Source organism: Carcharhinus amblyrhynchos, chromosome 5 (genome assembly GCF_965287045.1).
Source record: "Carcharhinus amblyrhynchos chromosome 5, sCarAmb.v2.hapA, whole genome shotgun sequence".
Classification (NCBI taxonomy): domain Eukaryota; kingdom Metazoa; phylum Chordata; class Chondrichthyes; order Carcharhiniformes; family Carcharhinidae; genus Carcharhinus; species Carcharhinus amblyrhynchos.
Window position 1 is genome coordinate 125,939,035 of NC_137328.1, and position 22,997 is coordinate 125,962,031.

The following is a 22,997-nucleotide window of genomic DNA, read 5'->3' on the forward strand; positions in this document are numbered from 1 at the left end:
GGGCTACCCTAGGTTAGAAAGAACTTTTGAGTTTAGTTTTATGTTGGGCCCACATGCAGCTGGACAGAATCAGGGAGTTGCAATAAGCAGACTTCCAAGGAACACAAGAAAGTCCAGAAACCAGGAAGTTGGGACAACAAGATAGTTTAGAGAGTTCTTTGAGTACTGGTGAAGGAAGTCAAGCTGTTAGAGGTTCTGGAGGATTTATTTTAAAGGGAGAAACGTTCCTTTAAACAAATCAAACATTTGAGAGATACGAGAGAAGGTCAATTATTGATGGTGACTGATGATACAGGTGCAGCAGGTGATCAAGAAGGTGAATGGGATGCTGGCCTTTATAGCGAGGGGGATAGAATATAAAAGCAGGAAGGTCTTGTTGCAACTGTACAGGGTACTGGTGAGGCCGCAGCTGGAGTACTGTGTGCAGTTTTGGTCGCCGCACTTGCGCAAGGATATTTTGGCCTTGGAGGAAGTGCAGAGGAGGTTCACTAGGCTGATACCGGATATGAGGGGGTTGGACTATGAAGAGAGACTAAATAGACTGGGTCTGTACTCGTTAGAGTTTAGAAGGGTGACGGGGGATCTTATAGAGACGTATAAGATAATGAAGGGGATTGATAGGGTAGAGGTAGAGAGATTCTTCCCGCTCAGAAAGGACAGCAGGACTAGAGGGCACAGCCTTAAGGTAAGGGGGGGGCAGTTTAGAACAGAGTTGAGGAGGAACTTCTTCACTCAAAGGGTAGTGAATCTCTGGAATTCTCTGCCCGTTGAAGTGGTGGAGGCTACCTCGCTAAATATATTTAAGTCGCGGGTAGATAGGTTTTTGGTAGGCAAAGGAATTAAAGATTATGGGGAGAAAGCGGGAAAGTGGAACTGAGCCACTTCAGATCAGCCATGATCTGATTGAATGGCGGGGCAGGCTCGAAGAGCTAGATGGCCTACTCCTGCTCCTATTTCTTATGTTCTTATAACATTTGTAGACAGTTTTATGAAGGAAAAAATTACTAATAAAGAATATTAATAGAAGCGACAAACCCATTTCTTGGTCAAAGTTAATTTAAGTCATGATGTAAATGGAATTGTTACAGTGGGAATTATTCTTATTAGCGGGGTACATTTTAGGATGGGTAATGATTTGGCTTGCAAGCATAGTACTGCGGTCAATTATGTTGATTTTAAACAACTTCTGAAGACCACTCTGGACAAAAATGAGACACTGTAGTTAACAGGTTGTACTTACTCTCTGGCCTATCTAACCCACAAGTTTTGGTCCTGTCCTAAGCTTTCTGGTTTTTCATCATTCATGTTTGCTATTTTCTCAGAAGTGTTTAAATTAATTTAGAGTCGTGCCCACTTTTGGCTACTTTCAGCGTTCATAGAAACATAGCAAATAGGTGCAGGAGTAGACCATTTGGCCCTTCTATTCTGCCATGGATATCTAAGGAAATAAAGGAGATTATCAAATTGAAAGAAAATGCATAAAAAGTGGCAAAGATTAGTGGGCACCTAGAGGATTGGGAAACCTTTAGAGGTCAGCAGAAAGCCATGAAAAACACTGTAAAGAAAGGTAAGATGCATTATGAGAATAAACTAGCTCAGGATATAAAAACAGATAGCAAAAGTTTCTACAAATAAATAAAACAAAAAAGAGTGGTTAAATTAAACATTGGTCCTTTAGAGGATGAGCAGGGGGATGTAATAACTGGAAATGAGGAAATGGCTGAGGCATTGGACAGATATTTTGTGTTGGTCTTCACAGTGGAAAACACAAATAACATGCCAAAAATTGATGACAAGAAGGCTATGGCAGTGAGAACCATCATTATCACAAAAGAGGCAGTTTTGGGCAAATTAATGGGGTTGAAGGTAGACAGATCTCATGGTCCTAATGGAATGCATCCCAGGGTGCTAAAAGAGGTGGCGGGGGAAATGCACTACTGGTAATTTACCAGAATTCGCTGGACTCTGGGGTAGTTCCCACAAATTGGAAAACAGCAAATGTGATGCCTCTGTTTAAAAAAGGAGGTAGACAAAAGGCAGATAACTATAGGCTGATTAGCTTAACTTCTGTAGTAGGGAAAATGCTTGAAGCTATCATCAAGGAAGAAATAGCAAGACATATGGATATAAATTGTCTCATTGGTAAGACATAGTATGGGTTCATGAAGGGCAGGTCATGTTTGACTAATTTGGTAGAATTCTTTGAGAACATTACATGTGCAGTGGACAATGGGGAACCTGAGATGTGGTGTATCTGCATTTCCAGAAGGCATTTGACAAGGTGCCGCACCAAAGACTGCTACATAAAATAAAGGTGCATGGTATTACGGGTAATGTATTAGCATGAATAGAGGATTGGTTAACTAACAGAAAGGAAAGAGTGGGGGTAAATGGGTGTTTTTCTGGTTGGTAATCAGTGACTAGTGGTGTGTATCAGGGATCAGTGTTGGGACCACAATTGTTTACAATTTATGTAGGTGATTTGGAGTTGGGAACCAAGTGTAGTGTGTCAAAATTCACAGATGACACCAAGATGGGTGGAAGACCAAATTGTGTAGAGGACGCTGAAAGTCTGCAAAGGGATATAGATAATCTAAGTGAATTGGCGCATGTCTGGCAGATGGAGTATAATGTTGGTAAATATGAGGTCATCCATTTTGGTAGGAATAACAGCAAAATGGACTATTATTTAAATGGTAAAAAATTGCAGTATGCTGCTGTGCAGAGGGATCTGGGTGTCCTTGTACAGGAATCTCAAAGAATTGGTTTGCAGGTGCAGCAGGTAATTAAGAAGGCAAATGGAATTTTGTCCTTCATTGCTAGAGGGATGGAGTTTAAAAACAGCGAGGTTATGTTGCAGCTGTATAAGGTGTTGGTGAGGCCACACCCGGAATACTGTGTACAGTTTTGGTCTCCTTACTTGAGAAAAGGATATACTGACACTGGAGCGGGTGCAGAGGAGATTCACTAGGTTGATTCTGGATTGAGAGGGTTGGCTTATGAGAAGAACCTGAGTAGACTGGGGCTATACTCATTGGAGTTCAGAAGAATGAGGGGAGATCTTATAGAAACATATAAGATTATGAAGGGAATAGATAAGATAGAAGCAGGAAGTTGTTTCCACTGGCGGGTGGAATTAGAACTAGGGGGCATAGCCTCAAAATAAGGGGGAGCAGATTTAGCACTGAGTTGAGGAGAAATATCTTCACACAAAGGGTTGTGAATCTGTGGAATTCCCTGCCCAGCGAAGCAGTTGAGGCTACCTCATTGAATGTTTTTAAGGGAAGGATAGATAAATTTTTGAACAATAAAGGAATTAAGGGTTATGTTAGTGAGTGGGTTAGTGGAACTGAGTCCACAAAAAGATCAGCCGTGATCTTATTGAATGGCGGAGCAGGCTCGAAATGGCCTACTCCTGCTCCTTGTTCTTATGTTTTTATGTCCTAGTGTGCACCACCGTTCAATATGATCATGGTTGATCATGCAATTTCATTATCCCACTCCTGCTTCCTCTCCATATCACTTGACCCCTTTAGTCACAACGTCAACATCCAGCTCCCTCTTGAACATATCTAACAAGCTACTAGTCACTGCCTGCCACTCTGAAAAGGACCTGTTTATTCCCACGCTCTGCTTCCTGTCTGCCAACCAGTTCTCTATCCATGTCAATACTTTACCCCCAATGCCATGAGCTTTAATTTTCTCACCAATCTCTTGTGTGAGATCTTGTCAAAAATCGTTTGAAAGCCCAGGTACACAACATTCACTGGTTCACCCTTGTCCACTGTACTGGTCACATCCTCAAAAAATTCCAGAAGATTTGTCAAGCACGATTTCTCTTTAGTGATTCCATGCTGACTTGCACCAATTCTGTCACTGCTTTCCTAATAATCAGTTATTACATCTTTTATAATGACTTCAGCATTTCCTCACCACTGATGTCAGGCTAACCAGTCTATAATTTCCTGTTTTCTCTCTCCCTCCTTTTTTAAAAATGGGGTTACATTAGCTACCCTCCAATCCAGAGTCTCTCGAATGCTGGTCTATAAAATGATCACCAATGTGTTCACTATTTCTAAGACTGCTTCCTGAAGTACTCTAGGATGCAGAGCATCAGGCCCTGGGGAGTTCCTTCTGAAGATATAATTTTACAAGGTGGACGGGCAGATATGATAGCCTTCGATACATTTTTAGCTTGTTGGAGGATGCTTGGTTGGAAGTTCCCCTTCTGTTTCTTGTTGGGTAAAACACACTGTGTACTACCTAAAACTTGAAAAGTAATATTTACATTGAGAGGATTAGTTGACAGATTTGATTCAATTTGACAATCTTTTTTTTACTCATTGAGAAATTTTTGGTGCTCCATCTGCTTTGAGGGTGTATATATGGGCTGTTCCTTGGATGACTGGGTGGCATTTTTCTTAATATTTATAAATGCTTGTCTGACAGTATTTTACCACACTAGACAATCTTCACATGGTTCACACGATAGCGATTGTACGGGTCATTGTACCAGAAAGGCCTTGTGGCCTTTCAGGCTCTTTCTCATTGATAACCATATGTTTAGGGTTAGAAACTGATCCTGGTTACCTGAGTAGAAAGTTTTTTTATTCATTTGTGGAATATGGGTGTTGCTGGCTAGGGTAGGATTATTGCCCATTTTAGTTGCCTTTAAGAAGGTGGTGCTGAGCTGCCTTCTTGAACCTCTGCAGGCCCTGATGTGTTGTTAGGGATGCAGTCCAAGATTTTGACCCACTTTCTGAAGTGAAAAGCAGATAGACTCCTGATGCTAGAGATTTCATCCCCAAAGGCTTTTGGCTCTGTCCACATACATAAGGTTCATGAGATGTGGGCATTGATGTCTGGACCAGCATTTATTTCCCATTCCTAATTACCCTGGAGAAGATGGTGGTGAACTGCCTTTATGTGCTACAGCAGTCCCTGAGGTATAGGTACACCGATCGTGATGTTAGGGATGGTGTCCAAGATTTTGACCCAACGACAGTGAAGGAAAGAAGATAGATTTCCAAGTCAGGATGATGAGTAAGTTGGAGGGGAACCTCCAGATGGTGGCATTCCCAGGTATCTGCTGTTCCTGTCCTTCTAGATGGTAGTGGCAACAAGTCTCTATAGTTCACTGTGCAGGAATGTGAGTGGGTGCTCAAGCTCCTACTGAAAAGACCAAATTCGTGAGGATTTAAAACAAGGTTGAAGATTTATCTAGCTTATAAGCTACAGGGAGAATCTCCAGGCAAGTCTATAAAGTGAAACACAGTTCCGAGGTTAAAAGTTTCCAGGCTGAAAAAGGACAGAATAGAAGCAAAGCCTTGGGAGCTGAGAATCACTTTTTAGTGTCTACTTAACAACAGTATAAAGGTGAACTGCCAACCAAGAGATCTTTGGTCATTTTAATGTTAAAAGGATGAAGCTCTATTCTATAGTTTCCGGTATAAGTTGCTTTCTGAAATAGTGTTTAGTTTGTTGCAGTGAAATCTATTTACTGGAAGTCTGAATTTCTTTTCAAAAGTTATCACTTTCTACAGAGATCATAACAAAAACTATGCAAATCAAGTTAGAACTGATTTACACCTGAAGATGAACATCGACTTGAAAATCCTTTAGTAATTTGTCTGTATGCTTCCCTGAATATAGAAAACTTGGAACAAAAAAGCAGCTCATGTCGCACTATCTGGGTATGATCCCACTTTGGTGAATGTGTGAGAGAATGATTGTGAGTGGGTATGTGTTTGTGTCTCTGTGAATGTGTGTGTGTATTTATTTATTCATGCGGCGTGAGTGTTAAAACAGAACAAAGAATAGTACAGCATAAGAACATGCCTTTCAGCCTACCAAGCCTACATCAACACATGATGTCTTTCTAAACTGAAGACCTTTTGCCTCTATGTGTTCCATATCCCTCTATTTCCTGCCGATTCGTGTATCTGTCAAGATACCTCTTAAATGTTGCTATTATATTTGCTTTTCCCACTTCCTCTGGTAGCACATTCCTGGCACGTACCACCCTCTGTATAAAATAATTTGCCTTTACAGGCTTTTATGTCCAATCCCCAGTTTTGTGTTTGCTCATGGAACCTGGGTATCATTAGGAGGACCAGGATTTAGTCTCCATTCCTAAATTTTAAAAATTCCTCCCTTAATGTGGGTGTCACTGGCTAGTCCAGCAGCTGAATGAGAGTGCTTTTGGAGTTGGGTGGAAACAGCGAGTTCAAGTGATGAGTTATAAGGGGATAAGTAGTCATTAAACTTGCTTTCAGGATTAGCTAAATTAGTTCTTTAATTGGGTAGTTAAAAGCTGCACTTTAGAATTGTAGCATCATTGTCATAGAGGTTTACAGCATGGAGACAGGCCCTTCGGCCCAACTTGTCCATGCCACCTTTTTTTAAACCCCTAAGCTAGTCCCAAATGCCCACATTTGGCCCATATCCCTCTATACCCACTTACCCATGTAACTGTCTAAATGCTTTTTAAAAGACAAAATTGTACCTGCCTCTACTACTATCTCTAGCAGCTTGTTCCAGACACTCACCACCCTGTGTGTGAAGAAATTGCTCCTCTGGACCCTTTTGTATCTCTCCTTTCTCACCTTAAACCTATATGCCCTCTGGTTTTAGACTCCCCTACCTTTGGAAAAAGATGTTGACGATCTGACTGATCTATGCCCTCATTATTTTAGAGAGTTCTATACAGCAGGATATAGATAGGCTGGTAAATTGGGCGGAGAAATGGCAGATGGAATTTAATCCAGATAAATGCGAGGTGATACATTTTGGAAGAAATAATGTAGGGGGGAGTTATACGGTAAATGGTAGGACTATTAAGAGTATAGAAATGCAGAGGGACCTAGGTGTGCAAGTACACAAGTCCTTGAAGGTGGCAGTACAGGTGGAGAAGGTGGCGAAGAAGACTTATGCTTGCCTCTATAGGAAGGGGTATAGAGTATAAAAGCTGGCATCTAATGTTGCAGTTGTATAGAACGTTTGTTAGACCGCATTTGGAGTACTGCGTCCAGTTCTGGTTGCCGTACTACCAGAAGGACGTGGAGATTCTGGAGACAGTGTAGAGGAGGTTTACCAGGATGCTGCCTGGTATGGAAGGTCTGGGGTATGAGGAAAGATTGAGCAAATTGGGGCTGTTCTCCCTGGAAAGACGGAGAATGAGGGGAGATCTAATAGAGGTGTATAAGATTATGAAGGATACAGATAGAGTGAACAGTGGGAAGCTTTTTCCCAGGTTGGATACAAAAATCACGAGGGGGCACGGGCTTAGGGTGAGAGGGGAGAGGTATAATTCAGATGTTAGAGGGAGGTTTTTCACGCAGAGGGTTGTGGGAGCCTGGAATGCACCATCAAGTAGTGTGGTGGAGGCAGCAATGCTAGAGTTGTTTAAGGCTTACCTAGATAGGCACATGAGCAGACTAGAGATGGAGGGATACAAAAGACTGTTCTAAATAAGGATCACGAGCCTCAGGACGTTCCTGGGAATCAATTGATTCCTATGGGCCATCCAACATATTTTATGGCTCACCTGTTTTACCTTTGAGTTTCTGGGAATCTTCCGTGAATGTCTGTACAAGCTGTGTATGTTTATTGATGTCTTTTTTTTACATCCACAGATGATTCGGTCTGCCTTGTTGGCCAACAAGGGGCATACATGCAGTGGGTTGTGCGAGGGCTGCTCTTGGATGTTGCTTCGAGAGTTGCCTAGTGCTTCACGTCGTTAGTGTACGCTTAAACTGGACCAACTGATGGGCACCACGACAGCTCAGTGACTATCATTGTTTGCTGTGCAGCTACATGGACCTGGGTCGGATCTCCGACTTGGGTCGGTGTCTGTGGGAGTTTGCACATTCTCCCCGTGTTTGCGTGGGTTTTCTCCGGGTGCTCCAGTTTCCTCCCACACCCCAAAAACGTGATTTTAGGTTGATTGGTGTTAACAAATTGTCCCTAAATTAGACCTCCCTTAATCTGGCACACATATAATTCTCTAAATTTGCACACCTTTACTGTGGAGCCCAAGAGGCGTAGACAAAAGTCGTAGGTAGAAGGAGGATTGGAATGAGGCACTCACTGAATGTTAAAATGGCGGTGTGGGCTTGTTGGGTTGAAGGGCCTGTTTCCTGTGCTGTGTTGTTCTTTGTTCTTTGTTCATCCTACTGAATCTTTCTATAATAGGGTGACCAGAACTGTACACAGTATTCCAAGTGTGGCCTTACCAATGTCTTGTACAACTTCAACAAGATGTCCCAACTCCTATATTCAATGTTCTGACCAAAGAAACCAAGCATGCCGAATGCCTTCTTCACTACTCTGTCCACCTGTGACTCCACTTTCAAGGAGCTATGAACATGTACCCTAGATCTCTTTGTTTTGTAACTCTCCCCAGTGCCCTACCATTAACTGAGTAAGTCCTACTCTGGTTCAATCTAGCAAAATGCATCACTCGCATTTATCTAAATTAAACTCCATCTGCCATTCGTCAGTTCACTGGCCAAATTGATCAGGATCCTTTTGCAATCCAAGATAACCTTCTTCACTGCCCACTATGCCACCAATCTTGGTATCATCTGCAAACTTACTGACCATGCCTCCGATATTCTCATCCAAATCATTAATATAAATGACAAATAACAGTGGACCCAGCATTGATCCCTAAGGCACACTGTTGGTCACAGGCCTCCAGTTTGAAAAACTCTCCGCAATCACCCTCTGGCTTCTGTCACCAAGAAAATTTTGTATCCATTTACATACCTCACCCTGGATTCAGTGAGATTTAACCTTATGCAACAACCTACCATGCGGTATCTGTCAAAGGCCTTGCTAAAGTCCATGTAGACAACATCAACTGCACTGCCCTCATCAACTTTCTTGGTTACCCCTTCAAAAAATTCAATTAAATTTGAGAGACATAAATTTTCCACTCACAAGCCAGTTCTTGTGTCTCTGAATGCCTGTAGATCCTGTCTCTCAAAATACCTTCCAACAACTTACCAATCACAGACTTGAGGCTCACCAGCCTGTAGTTCCCACGCTTTTCCATGCAATTCTTTTTAAACAAAGGCACAACATTTGCCACCCTCCAATCTTCAGGCACTTCACCTGTGACTATCGACAATTCAAATATCTTGGTTAGGGGACCTGCAATTTCCTCCCTCGCCTCCCACAATGTCCTGGGATTGGTCCTGGGGATTTACCTACCTTGATGTGCTTTATGACTTCCAGCACCCCCTTCTCTGTAATTTGTACACTCCTCAAGACTTCACTATTTATTTCCCCAAGTTCCCTAATATCCATGCTTTTCTCAACAGTGAATACTGATGAGAAATATTCATGTAGCATCTCAACGATCTCTTGTGGATCCGCACATAGATGATCTTGTTGATCCTTAAGAGGCCCTACTCTCTCCCTAATAACTCTTTTGGCCTTTATGTCTTTATAGAAGCTCTTTGGATTCTCTTTTGCCTTATCCGCTAAAACAATCTCGTGTCCTCTTTTTGTCTTCTTGATTTCTCTCTTAACGCTACTCCTACACTCCCTATACTCTTCAAGGCATTCACTTGATTCCAGCTGCCTATGCATGTCACGTGCCTCCTTTTTCTTCTTGACCAGGGCCTCATTATCCTGAGTCATCCAGGGTTCCTACTTCTACCAACCTTGCCCTTCACTCAAGAGGAATGTGCGTACCCTGAACTCTGGTTAACGCACTTTAGCTAGTACATTGCTGAAACCAGGAGTCAGCTGAGTTGCTCTCAACTGTAACTCAGGCTGGCTAATTGTACAACTGATTCAAACCAGTTCCAGGCCATTATAAGTTGAAACCTATAAAAACAGAAGCCTCCCAGTGCTGCTTGTCTGCACTGTGAGCGCTGATGGGTCTGGAATGCACTGCCTGGGAGGGTGGTGGAGGCAGGATGCCTCACATCCTTTTAAAATATCTGGATGAGTACTTGGCACATCATAAAATTCAGTGCTATGGACCAAGTGCTGGCAAGTGGGATTTGGTGGGCAGGTCAGGATCTTTCATGCATCGGTGCAGATTCGATGGGTCAAAGGGCCTCTTCTGTGACTCTGTGATTTATTGCCCATCCCCAATTACCACTTCAGAACGTAGTGGTGAGCAGCCTTCTTAAACTGCTGCATTCCATGTAGGGTAAGCATCCCACTGTGCTCTTAGGGAGGAATTTGACCTCGTGACAGTGAAGGAACAATGACACATTCGCAAGTCGGGAAGGTGTATTCTCCTTTGTCTCTGCATTTTTCTTTTTAAGTGGCAGATGTCTTGATTTGGAAGGTGCTGTTGAAGAAGCCTTGGTGAGTTGCTGCAGTGCATCTTGTTGATGGTACACACTGCTCCAGTGGGTGTCACTGGTGAAGGGAGTGAATGTTTAAGGTGGTGAAACAATGCCAGTTAAGCAGATTGTTTTGTCCTGGATGGTTTTGGCCCTGGAGGGAGTGCAGAGGAGGTTTACTAGGCTGATACCGGAGTTGAGGGGATTGAGCTATGAGGAGAGGCTGAATAAACTAGGCTTGTACTCGTTAGAGTTTAGAAGAATGAGGGGAGATCTCATTGAGACGTATAAGATGATGAATGGGATGGATAGGATAGAGGTGGAGAGACTCTTCCCGCTCAAAAAAGACAGTAGGACTAGGGGGCACAGCCTCAAGATAAAGGGGAGGCGGTTTAGAACGGAGTTGAGGAGGAACTTCTTCACTCAAAGGGTGGTGAATCTCTGGAATTCTCTGCCCGTTGAAGTGGTGGAGGCTGCCTCGCTAAATATTTTTAAGAAGTGGGTTGATGGGTTCTTGATAAGAGAGGGGATTAAGGGTTATGGGGAGAGGGCGGGAAAGTGGAACTGAGCCACAACAGATCAGCCATGATCTTATTGAATGGCGGGGCAGGCTCGAAGGGCTAGATGGCCTACTCCTGCTCCTATTTCTTATGTTCTTATGTGTTAAGCTTCTTGAGTGCTGAAGCCATATTCTTCCAAGTAAATGGAGAGAATTCCACTTCTGACTTGTGGACAAGGCCAGCCCTGGGCAGCCACTTTCCTGTGACCCTTTAAGAGCCTCTGGGCATTGTGTGGTAAAATTACTGGAATTTTATAATTTAGCTTTCGGAGAGCTTGTCACAGAACAGGTGTGTGTGTGTGTTGTGTGTGTGTGTGTGTGTGTGTGTGTGTGTATCGAAGAGTGGGTGTGGAGAAATATCTGTCACAAACAAGAAGACAGAGGTGGTGGTTGATGGGAAAGGTTCATCCTAGAGTTCAGTTACTGGTGGTGTACCGCAAGGATCTGTTTTGGGGCCACTGCTGTTTGTCATTTTTATAAATGACCTGGATGAGGGCGTAGAAGGATGGGTTCATAAGTTTACGGATGATACTAAAGTCGGTGGAGTTGTGGACAGTGCAGAAAGATGTTGCAGGTTACAGAAGAACATAGATAAGTTGCAGAGCTGGGCTGAGAGGTGGCAAATGGGGTTTAATGCAGAAAAGTGTGAGGTGATTCACTTTGGAAGGAGTAATAGGAATACAGAGTACTGGGCTAATGGTAAGATACTTGGTAGTGTGGATGAGCAGAGAGATCTCGTGCATAGATCCCTGAAAGTTGGCACCCAGGTTGATAGGGTTGTTAAGAAGGCGTACGGTGTGTTAGCTTTTATTGGTAGAGGGATTGAGTTTTGGAGCCACGAGGTCATGTTGCAGTTGTACAAAACTCTGGTGTGGCCACATTTGGACAGTTCTGGTCGCCGCATTGTTGAAAGGATGTGGAAGCATTGGAAAGGGTACAGAGGAGATTTATCAGGATGTTGCCTGGTATAGTGGAAAGGCTTATGAGGAAAGGCTGAGGGAATTGAGGCTGTTTTCATTAGAAGAATGTTAATAGGTGACTTAATAGAGGCATACAAAATGGTCAGAGGATTAGATAGGGTGGGCAGTGAGAGCCTTTTTCCTCGGATGATGATGGTTAGCATGAGGGGACATAGTTTTAAATTGAGGGGTGATGGATATAGTACAGATGTCAGAGGTAGGTTCTTTACTCAGAGAGTAGTAAGGGCGTGGAATGCCCTGCCTGCAGCAGTTGTGGATTCACCAACATTAAGGGCATTTAAATGCTCATTGGATAAACATATGTATGATATTGGAATAGTGTAGGTTAGATGGACTTTAGATTGGTTTCACAGGTCGGTGCAACATTGAGGGCTGAAGGGCCCGTACTGCGTTGTAATGTTCTATGTTCTAAACAGCGAATTGCAGAGGAGCAGAGTTCTTACACTGTGCAAAGCCTGCAAGGCAGTCTGACAGCCATTGAAAGCCAAAATGCTAACTGGCATTTTATTTTAATTTCTGGAGCCACTTCACTTACATGATTTCAGGTGGTTTGCTGGTTAGCAGGCGAGGTGGCAGATTGGGTGCCAAAGGAGTCGATGTAGGTGACATCTTATTGGCAGCACGATTGGAACCTGTATGACAGAAAAGGACAAAGGAAAAATGAACAATATTAATCAGAGTCATAAGGTGGGAAGTCAAACGTTGTAGTACTGTAGGGGAGAAAAAGATCAGACATCAAGACAGCAAAAGAAACAAACTATCAGACATCCTGGAACATTAAATAGGAGGGAAATAGAGTGTTTTTATGATTTATTTATGGCGTATGCGTGTCTCAGACCAGGCAAAAGACAAGAAAAATCAAGAACACAAATAATAGGAGTTGGCGTAGACCATAACTGATTGGTTAAAGGACTGAAAACAAGACAAGAAATTCTTTATTCATTCATGGGATCAGGGCTGGAACTGCTATGAAGGAATTTTGACCCAGAGACAGTGAAGGAACGCAATGTATTTCCAAGTCAGAATAATGAATGGCTTGGAGGGGAACCTCCAGGTGGTGGTGTTCCTGGTATATGCTGCTCCTGCTCTTCTAGATGGTAATGGTTGTGGGTTTGGAAGGTGCTGTCAAAGGAACCTTGGTGAGTTGCTGCAGTTGCTTGTAGACAGTATACACTGCTGTCATTGAGCGTCAGTTGTGGAAGGACTGAATGTTTTTGGATAGGGTGCCAATCATATGAGCTGTTTTGTCATGGAGGGTGTCGAACTTCTTGAGTGTTGTTGGAGCTGCACTCATCCAGGCAAGTGGGGAATCTTCCATCACACTCCTGACTTAAACCTTGTACAAATGGTGGCATGGTGGCACAATGATTAACACTGTTGCCACACAGTGCCAGGAACTCAAGTTCTCTGCGTGTCTGCATGGGTTTTCTCCGGGTGCTCCAATTTCCTCCCACAGTCCAATAATGTGCAGGGTAGATGAATTGGCCATCTTAAATTACCACTTAGTGTCTCAAAATGTGTAGGTTAACGGATTAGCAGGGTAAATGCGTGGGCCTACGAGGATAGGGCAGGGGGAGGACCTGCGTAGGATGCTCTTTTGGAGAGTTGGTGCAAATCAATGGGCTGAATGGCCTCCTTCTGCAAAGTAGAGATTCTTCAATTGTAGATGGTGGACTGGTTTTGGGAGTCAGAAGGTGAGTTATTCACTGCAGGATTCCAAGCTTCTGACCTGGTCTTGCAACCACTGCGTTTATATGGCAAGTCCAGTTCAGTTACTGGTCAATGGTAACCCCCAGGATGTTGATAGTGGGTGGAGGTTCAGTAATGGCAATGCTGAATGTCAAGAGGTGGTGGTCAGATCCTCTCTTTTTGGAGATGGTCATTGCTTGGCATTTGTGTGGTGTGAATGTGACTTTCCACTTGTCGGCCCAAACCTGGATATTGTCCAGGTCTTGCTGCATTTGGACATGGATGCCTCAGTATCTGAGGAGTAACGAATGGTTACATTATGCAATCATCAGCGAATATCCCCACTTCTGACCTTCTGATGGAAGGAAAGTCATTGATGAAACAACAATGACTACAAAAGCATTTCATTGGCTGTTAGGTGCTTTGAGTCATTCTGAGGCTATGAGAGGCACTACATAAATGAAAGTCTTTCATTATGTACTCTATTCCACCAACCCCCATTGTAACATTGATTATTATGCCTGCATTGAATGTGCTGTGTAAGGCCATTTAGTTCCTCCCAGTCTATTCTGAGCATAACTGTAATATAAAAAAAATTAGGAAGCACGAAGGAGAAGTGAAGAAAAGCAGAATCAGAAGGAGAAATGTGTTCCCACTAACGATGAAATTGGCTCATGTCCTTGGTTTAATTTCTATGTGGAATCAGCTTTTGAAATGTGACCACAACTTCTTAAAAAAACAGAAATAAAAAAAGAAAAGACTGAAAATAGCAAGTCAAGCAGTATCAGTAGAGATGAAAACAGAGTAAAACTTCATCATTGGCAAAAATTAAACAGTATGTAAGTTTGTACAGAGGGAGGGAAAGGGACAGGGAAGGATAGAAACCAAAGGAAAGATCTGCACTAAGGTGGAAGGTAGGTGAGATGAAATGGCTAAAGGATTGGGATTTCAATTTTTAAAACTTTAACCACTGGATCCCTGCCCATTTGCTTTAGTTAAAATTTCCACATTAACTCTGTTCCCATCTCCACAGTCAAACTTGACTGTTTCCAACATTTTCTGTTTTTATTTCAGATTTCCAGCATTTTGCTTTTGTATTCTTGGAAAACAAGTCATTCATGAAGTGAAACCAGTCCTCTTTCAGCCAAATCTGTTTTGTACACAGCTGATAAAGTGCTACACAATCTGTACACTTCCTGCTCTCTTACCAATGGACCCAATTTCGGGAAAATTCTGAGCATTGAACAGATACATCAAGTCGATGATTATAAATTCATGTGTTCTGAAGAGAAAGGGCAGCTTTTGTAATGAGGCTCACACATTTCTTTAATGTTGCACTGATCGAAGTTTAAGAAAAAAGGCCACAGATTGGATGCGATAGTCTTTTAGCTGAGGGTAAAAGCAAGATCATTTCCCTATACTTTAGGGAACACTCAGAGATTGTTCTCTGGTTCCAGTAAGTTCAAAATAATCCAACTTTAAATTTAAAATGTAGGAGCTACATTGAGTGAATATATATTGCTACTCTCCTTGTGGCTGTTACACTGACAGACTGATGCATTATAACTTGGCACATATAGAGCCATAGACGTTCACAGCATGGAAACAGGTCCTTTGGCTCAACTTGTCCATGCTGCCCTTTTTTTTAAACCCTTAAACTAATCCCAATTGCCTACATTTGGCCCATATCCCTCTATACCCATCTCACCCATGTAACTGTCTAAATGCTTTTCAAAAGACAAAATTATAAGAACATAAGCAATAGGAGCAGGAGTAGGCCATCTAGCCCTTCGAGCCTGCCCCGCCATTCAGTAAGATCATGGCTGATCTGAAGTGGATCAGTTCCACTTTTCTGCTTTCTCCCCATAACCCTTAATTCCCTTGTCTATCAAAAACCTATCTACCCGTGACTTAAATATATTTAGCGAGGTAGCCTCCACCACTTCAACAGGCAGAGAATTCCAGAGATTCACCACCCTTTGAGTGAAGAAGTTTCTCCTCAACTCTGATCTAAACTGCCCCCGCTTATCTTGAGGTTGTGCCCTCTAGTCCTGCTATCCTTTCTAAGCGGGAAGAATCTCCCTACCTCATATATACCTGCCTCTACAACTACCTCTGCCAGCTCGTTCCAGACACTCACCATCCGTGTGTGTGAAAAAATTGCCCCTCCAGACACTTTTGAATCTCTGCCTCTCACCTTAAACCTGTGCCCTCTAGTTTTAGACTCCCCTACCTTTGGGAAAAGATATTGACTATCTAGTTGATCTATGTCCTTCATTATTTTAGAACATAGAACATAGAAAAACTGCAGCACAAACAGGCCCTCGGCCCACAAATTGCACCGATGATATCCATACCTACTAAGCTCACCTATAACTTGCCATTCTATTAAATCTCATGTACTCATCCAGAAGTCTCTTGAATGACCCTAACGAATTTGCCTTCACCACCATCGATGGCAACTGATTCCACTCACCCACCACCTTCTGAGTAAAAAATTTACCTCTGATATCTCCTCTGTACCTACTCCCCAGCACCTTAAACTTGTGTCCTCTCGTAGCAACCGTTCCAGCCCTTGGAAAAAGCCTCTGAGAATCCACCCGATCTATACCTCTGAAAATCTTATACACTTCTATCAGGTCACCTCTCATCCTTCGTCTCTCTAAGGAGAAAAGACCAAGCTCCCTCAACCTATCCTCAGAAGGCATGCCTCCCAATCCAGGCAACACCCTTGTAAATCTCCTCTGTACCCTTTCAATAGCTTCCACATCCTTCCTGTAATGAGGCGACCAGAACTGAGCACAGTATTCCAACAGAGGTCTGACTAGGGTCTTATAAAGCTGCAACATTATCGCCAACATTATCATTATTGTAATTATCATCATACAAGATCACCCCTCAACCTTCTACCCTCCACAGAAAAATATCCCAGTCTATGCAGCCTCTCCTTACAACTCAAACCATCAAGTCCAGGTTGCATCCTAGCAAATCTTTTCTGTACCCTTTCTAGTTTAATAATATCCATTCTATAATAGGGTGACCAGAACTGTACACAATATTCCAAGTGTGGCCTTACAAATGTCAACAAGATGTCCCAACTCCTGTACTCAATGTTCTTACCAATGAAACCATGCATGCCAAATACCTTCTTTACCATATGTTCACCTGTGACTCCACTTTCAAGGAACTATGAACCTGTACCCATAGATCTCTTCGCTTTGTAACTCTTCCTAATGTCCGACCATTAACTGAGTAAGTCCTGCCCTGGTTCGATCTACCAAAATGCATCACCTCGCATTTATCTAAATTAAACTCCATCTGCCATTTGTCAGCCCACTGGCCCAATTGATTAAGATCCCATTGAAATCCAAGATAACCTTCTTCACTGTCCATTATGCCACCAATCTTGGTGTCATCTGCAAACTTACTAATCATGCCACCTATATTCTCATCCAAGTCATTAATATAAATGGCAAATAACAGTGGACCCAGCACTGATCCCTGACGCACACCGCTGGTCACAGGCCTCCAGTTTAAAAAAAACTCTCTACAATCACTCTCTGGCTTCTGCCATCAAGCCAATTTTGTATTCATTTAGATACTTCACCCCGGATCTTGTGAGATTTAACCTTATCCAACAACCTGCCTAGCGGTACCTTGTCAAAGGCCTTGCTAAAGTCCATGTAGACAACATCAAATGCACTGCCCTCATCTACCTTCTTGGTTACCCCTTCAAAAATCTCAATGAAATTTGTGAGACATCATTTTTCAATCACAAAGCTGCACTGACTCACAGTGACTGTAGCACGACAGTGAATGTGGAACATCAGGATATGCATTCACATAACAAATACTCCCTCATTCTTGATAAATAATATAAAATTATAACGTCTTTCTTTATTTAAAAAAATGCAATGCTCCAACAAAAGCATTTCCCAAATTGGATTCCGTAGAAACTGGAGGTTGCAGAGGAGACATACTGGATGCCCGTGATAGTTATGGCCACTTGCAATTTGAAAAAGCTTTCCTTCCAGCTTTCCAATCAAAGCTGGTTTCTACACTGCATTGACTACTGACAGGCGTACTAGTCAACCTATCCACAGCCAATGCATTGAGAAGCCAGTCTCAATTGAACATTGCTGGCAAGGGCTAGAGCGGACGGCAGAGCAAGGTAGATGGCAGCCATGGGATGGGATGGGCTGCTGTCTCAAAGACCAGGTGTGAACAGAGGCCACCGCAAGGATCAGGGAATGGAGGCCAGAGTAAGACATGGGGAATGGAGGCCAAGGCTGGGGACGATAAATGGAGGAAACGAATGAGGGGGTGAGGAGTGGAGGCTGGGTTGGCAGCGAGTACAGAGTGGGAGGGGGAGACCAACCCAGAGGAGCGGGAGAGGTGTGAGTACATAAGTGTGTGTTTACATGTATAAGAAAGAGAGAGAGAGTTCTGAATGTGTGTGTGTGTGTGTGTGAGTGAAAGACATGAGTGTTTGTGAGGGAGAAATGAGCTTGTGTGTGGGAAAGGTGGGTGTGTGTTAGAGAAGTGAACGTGTGTGAGAGAGGGAGGAGTAGGAGTGTGAGTGTTTTTCTGTATGTGTGTGTGTGTGTGTGTGTGTGTGTGTGTTAGAGAGAGAATGAGTGTGTATGATTTAGACAGAGAGACTGACTGTGTGATTTAGAGAGAGAGAATGAGTGTGTGTGTGTGTGTGTGTGTGTGAGAGAGAGAGAGTGGCTGGAATTTTACCATTCTGCTCACCACAGGAATTGGAGCAGGCGAGGGGCAGACCATGGAAAGGCCTGTTGACCTCAGGAGGGATTTTATGAACATAGAACATAGAAAAACCACAGCACAAACAGGCCCTTCAGCCCACAAGTTGCGCCGATGATATCCCAATCTACTAGGCTTACCTATAACCCTCAATTCTATTAAGTCCCATGCACTCATCCAGAAGTCTCTTGAATGACCCTATCGAATTTGCCTCCACCACCTCCAACGGCAGCCGATTCCACTCACCCATTACCCTCTGTGTGAAAAACTTACCCCTGATATCTCCTCTGTATCCACTCCCCAGCACCTTAAACCGGTGTCCTCTTGTAGCAACCGTTCCAGACCTGGTAAAAAGCCTCTGAGAATCCACCCAATGTCTACCTCTCAACGTCTTATATACTTCTATCAGGTCACCTCTCATCCTTCGTCTCTCTAAGGATGCTCTTCCCTTAGTTCTACATAAATCCTTCAAGGGGAAACATCCTCTCAGCATCTGTCTGTCCAGCCACCACAGAATCTGATATCCTCAATAAGATCACCTTTCATTCTTCTAACTCCATTTAATATAGGCCCAATCTACTCAATCTTTCTTCATAAGACAACCCTTTCAACCCATGGATCAGCCTAGTGAACCTTCTCTGACTTGCCTCCGGCGTAAATTTGTCCTTCATTAAGTAAGGAGATAGAAACTATACACAATACTCCAGATGCGTCTCACCCATGTCCTGTACAGTGATAGCAAGATTTTCCTACTTTAATATTCTATCCTTCTTGTATAAAAGCCCACATTTCATTTGCTATCCTAATTACTTGCTGTCCCTGTGTGTTAACTTTTCAAAGTTCCTATACAATCCAGATCCCTCTGTACCTTCACATTCTGCAGTCTGTCTCCATTTAAACTGTAGCTGAATGCCTCGCATCTTTAGTGAGTAATGTGACAGATGCTAAATTTGAAACGCACTGGAGTGCAAAAGCTGAGGTTGAAGGCAAAAAGCATGCAGGGAAACAACTCTCTGATTTCAAATCTGGGTTTCAGTACAGTGACTGCCTTTTCCTGATAATGCAAATGAAATGTGGCAAAGCAGAGGAGAGAATTTTAACCACAAACTTTATTTACTCTGTAACACTAAGTTTTGTGTCCCAATACAGGATACAGATTTCCCTCTCAGGAAATGGTGTCAGCTTTTACAAATGCTTGAGTGCTCTGCTTCTAACTTCCCCCTTAATATTTAAGATATTTTAGCCAGCTTCACTCAATCACACTTCCGCCTAATTTCTGCCAGGCCCTTTCCCTATTCAGACTGACTGCATTAAAATGGGAACTTCTCATAATGGAGAAGAGTGACAGGTGAATTAGAAGATGAAACACTGCCTCAATGTCTCAAAGAAAACAAAGAACATTTCAGCACAGGAACAGGCCCTTCAGCTCTCCAAGCCTGCACCGATCATGATGTCTGCCTAAACTAAAACGATATGCACTCACTAAGTCTGTATTCTTCCATTCCCATCCTATTCATGTATTTGTCTCATTGCCTCTCAAATTGTACCTGTACTCACCACCTCCCCAGGCTGTGTGTTTCAGACATTCACCACCCTCTGTGTAAAAAAACTTGCCTCGCACATCTCCTCTAAACTTTTCCCCACGCACCTTAAACCTATGTCCTCTAGTACTTGACTTTTCTACCCTAGGAAAGAGCATCTGATTATCCACTCTTCCATGCCAATCATAGTCTTGTAAACATCTATCAGGTCACCCCTCAACCTTTGTCGTTCCAGTGAGAACAAACCGAGTTTATCCAACCTCTCCTAATAGCTAATGACTTCCATACCAGGCAACATCCTGGTAAACCTTTTCTGTACCCTCTCTAAAGCATCCACATCCTTCTGGTAATATGGCGACCAGAATTGTACACAATATTCCAAATGAGGCCTAACTAAGGTTCTATAAAGCTGCAGCGTGACCTCTGAATTTTATAATCAATGCCCTGACCGATGAAGGCAAGCATGCCTACGCTTTCTTGACTACCTTATCCACCTGTGTCGTCACTTTCAGTGATTGGTGGGCACGTAAGCCCAAATCTTTCTGCCTGTCAATATGCCTGAGGGTTCTACTGTTTACTGTATAATTCCTACATGCAATGGACCTTCCAAAATGCATTATCTCACACTGGTCTGGATTAAACTCTATCTGCCTTTTCTTCGCCCAAGTCTCTAACTTGTTGCATACTCTGACAATCCTCTTCACTCCACCAATTTTTGTGTTGTCTGCAAACTTACCAAATCTTGCATTGTGTTTAGTAAACAGAGGTCTCTCTACACTATCCCCATCCCATCAAATACTATCAACATCCTGGGAGTTACCATTGGCTGGAAACATAGCTGGAATGCCAAAAAATTGTTGTACCTAGCATAGCAGGTCAGATGCTAGGAAACCTATAAGAACATAAGAACATAAGAAATAGGAGCAGGAGTAGGCCATCTAGCCCTTCGAGCCTGCCCCGCCATTCAATAAGATCATGGCTGATCTGTCGCTGCTCAGTTCCACTTTCCCGCTTTCTCCCCATAACCCTTAATCCCCTCTCTTATCAAAAACCCATCAACCCGCGTCTTAAAAATATTTAGCGAGGCAGCCTCCACCACTTCAACGGGCAGAGAATTCCAGAGATTCACCACCCTTTGAGTGAAGAAGTTCCTCCTCAACTCCGTTCTAAACCGCCCCCCTTTTATCTTGAGGCTGTGCCCCCTAGTCCTACTGTCTTTTTTGAGCGGGAAGAGTCTCTCCACCTCTATCCTATCCATCCCATTCATCATCTTATATGTCTCAATGAGATCTCCCCTCATTCTTCTAAACTCTAACGAGTACAAGCCCAGTTTATAAGCTGGGCGAATGGGCCAGGAAATGGCAAATGGAATTTAATGTATGCAAGTGTGAGGTGGTCCACTTTGGTAGGAAGAATGGTAGGAAGGACTATTACTTACGGGGCGAAAAACTGCAGCAGGCGACGGTGCAGAGGGACCTCGGGGTCCTTGTGCATGAGTCGCAAAAACCCAGCTTGCAGGTGCAGCAGGTGGTCAGGAAGGCGAATGGGATGCTGGCCTTCATAGCGAGGGGGATTGAATATAAAAGTAGGGAGGTCTTGCTGCAGCTGTATAGGGCATTGGTGAGGCCGCAGCTGGAGTACTGTGTGCAGTTTTGGGCGCCGCACCTGCGCAAAGATATTTTGGCCTTGGAGGGAGTGCAGAGGAGGTTTACTAGGCTGATACCGGAGTTGAGGGGGTTGAGCTATGAGGAAAGGCTGAATAAACTGGGCTTGTACTCGTTAGAGTTTAGAAGAATGAGGGGAGATCTCATTGAGACGTTTAAGATGATGAATGGGATGGATAGGATAGAGGTGGAGAGACTCTTCCCGCTCAAAAAAGACAGTAGGACTAGGGGGCACAGCCTCAAGATAAAAGGGGGGCGGTTTAGAACGGAGTTGAGGAGGAACTTCTTCACTCAAAGGGTGGTGAATCTCTGGAATTCTCTGCCCGTTGAAGTGGTGGAGGCTGCCTCGCTAAATATTTTTAAGATGCGGGTTGATGGGTTTTTGATAAGAGAGGGGATTAAGGGTTATGAGGAGAAAGCGGGAAAGTGGAACTGAGCAGCGACAGATCAGCCATGATCTTATTGAATGGCGGGGCAGGCTCGAAGGGCTAGATGGCCTACTCCTGCTCCTATTTCTTATGTTCTTATGTTCTTATTCAGCCTCTCCTCATAGCTCAACCCCCTCAACTCCGGTATCAGCCTAGTAAACCTCCTCTGCACTCCCTCCAAGGCCAAAATATCTTTGCGCAGGTGCGGCACCCAAAACTGCACACAGTACTCCAGCTGTGGCCTCACCAATGCCCTATATAGCTGCAGCAAGACCTCCCTACTTTTATATTCAATCCCCCTTGCTATGAAGGCCAGCATCCCATTCGCCTTCCTGACCACCTGCTGCACCTGCAAGCTGGGTTTTTGCGACTCATGCGCAAGGACCCCAAGGTCCCTCTGCACCGTCGCCTGCTGCAGTTTTTCGCCATGTAAGTAATAGTCCTTCCTACCATTCTTCCTACCAAAGTGGACCACCTCGCACTTGCCAACATTAAATTCCATTTGCCATTTCCTGGCCCATTCGCCCAGCCTATCTAGATCCTTCTGCAGGCTCTCCACACCCTCCGCACAATTTGCCGTTCCCCCAATCTTGGTGTCATCAGCAAATTTCGACACCTTACACTCGGTTCCCTCCTCCAGATCATCTATATAAATGGTAAAAAGCTGAGGCTCCAGCACCGACCCCTGGGGCACTCCACTAGTCACCATCCGCCAATCCGAATAGCACCCATTGACCCCCACTCTCTGCCTCCTATTTGACAACCAATCCGCTATCCACGCTAACACCCTACCCCCAACTCCATGTCCCTCGACCTTCTGCAATAACCTCTTGTGAGGTACTTTGTCAAACGCCTTCTGAAAATCTAGAAAGACCACATCCACCGGCTCTCCTCTATCCACCGCCCTAGACACATCCTCATAGATCACAAATAATTCACCTCCTGACTCCCCAAAGCTTGTCCACTATCAACAAGGCACAAGTCAGGAATATGATGGAATACTCTCCTCATGCCTGGATGAGTACAACTCCAACAACACTCAAGAAGCTTGACATCTTCCAG

At 43.7% G+C, this 22,997-nt stretch overlaps 1 protein-coding gene across 5 annotated transcripts in view; it reads right to left on the minus strand.

Annotated features, from left to right (window-relative positions):
* Positions 1 to 22,997, minus strand: part of LOC145343336 (FYN-binding protein 1-like) — a 242,692-nt gene that overhangs the window by 96,470 nt on the left and 123,225 nt on the right. For all 5 annotated transcript variants that reach the window (XM_080189552.1, XM_080189550.1, XM_080189554.1 and 2 more), the window contains exon 3: positions 12,382 to 12,478. In XM_080189552.1, the coding sequence (XP_080045678.1) occupies positions 12,382 to 12,478 (97 nt within the window). The remainder of the gene's footprint in view (positions 1 to 12,381; positions 12,479 to 22,997) is intronic.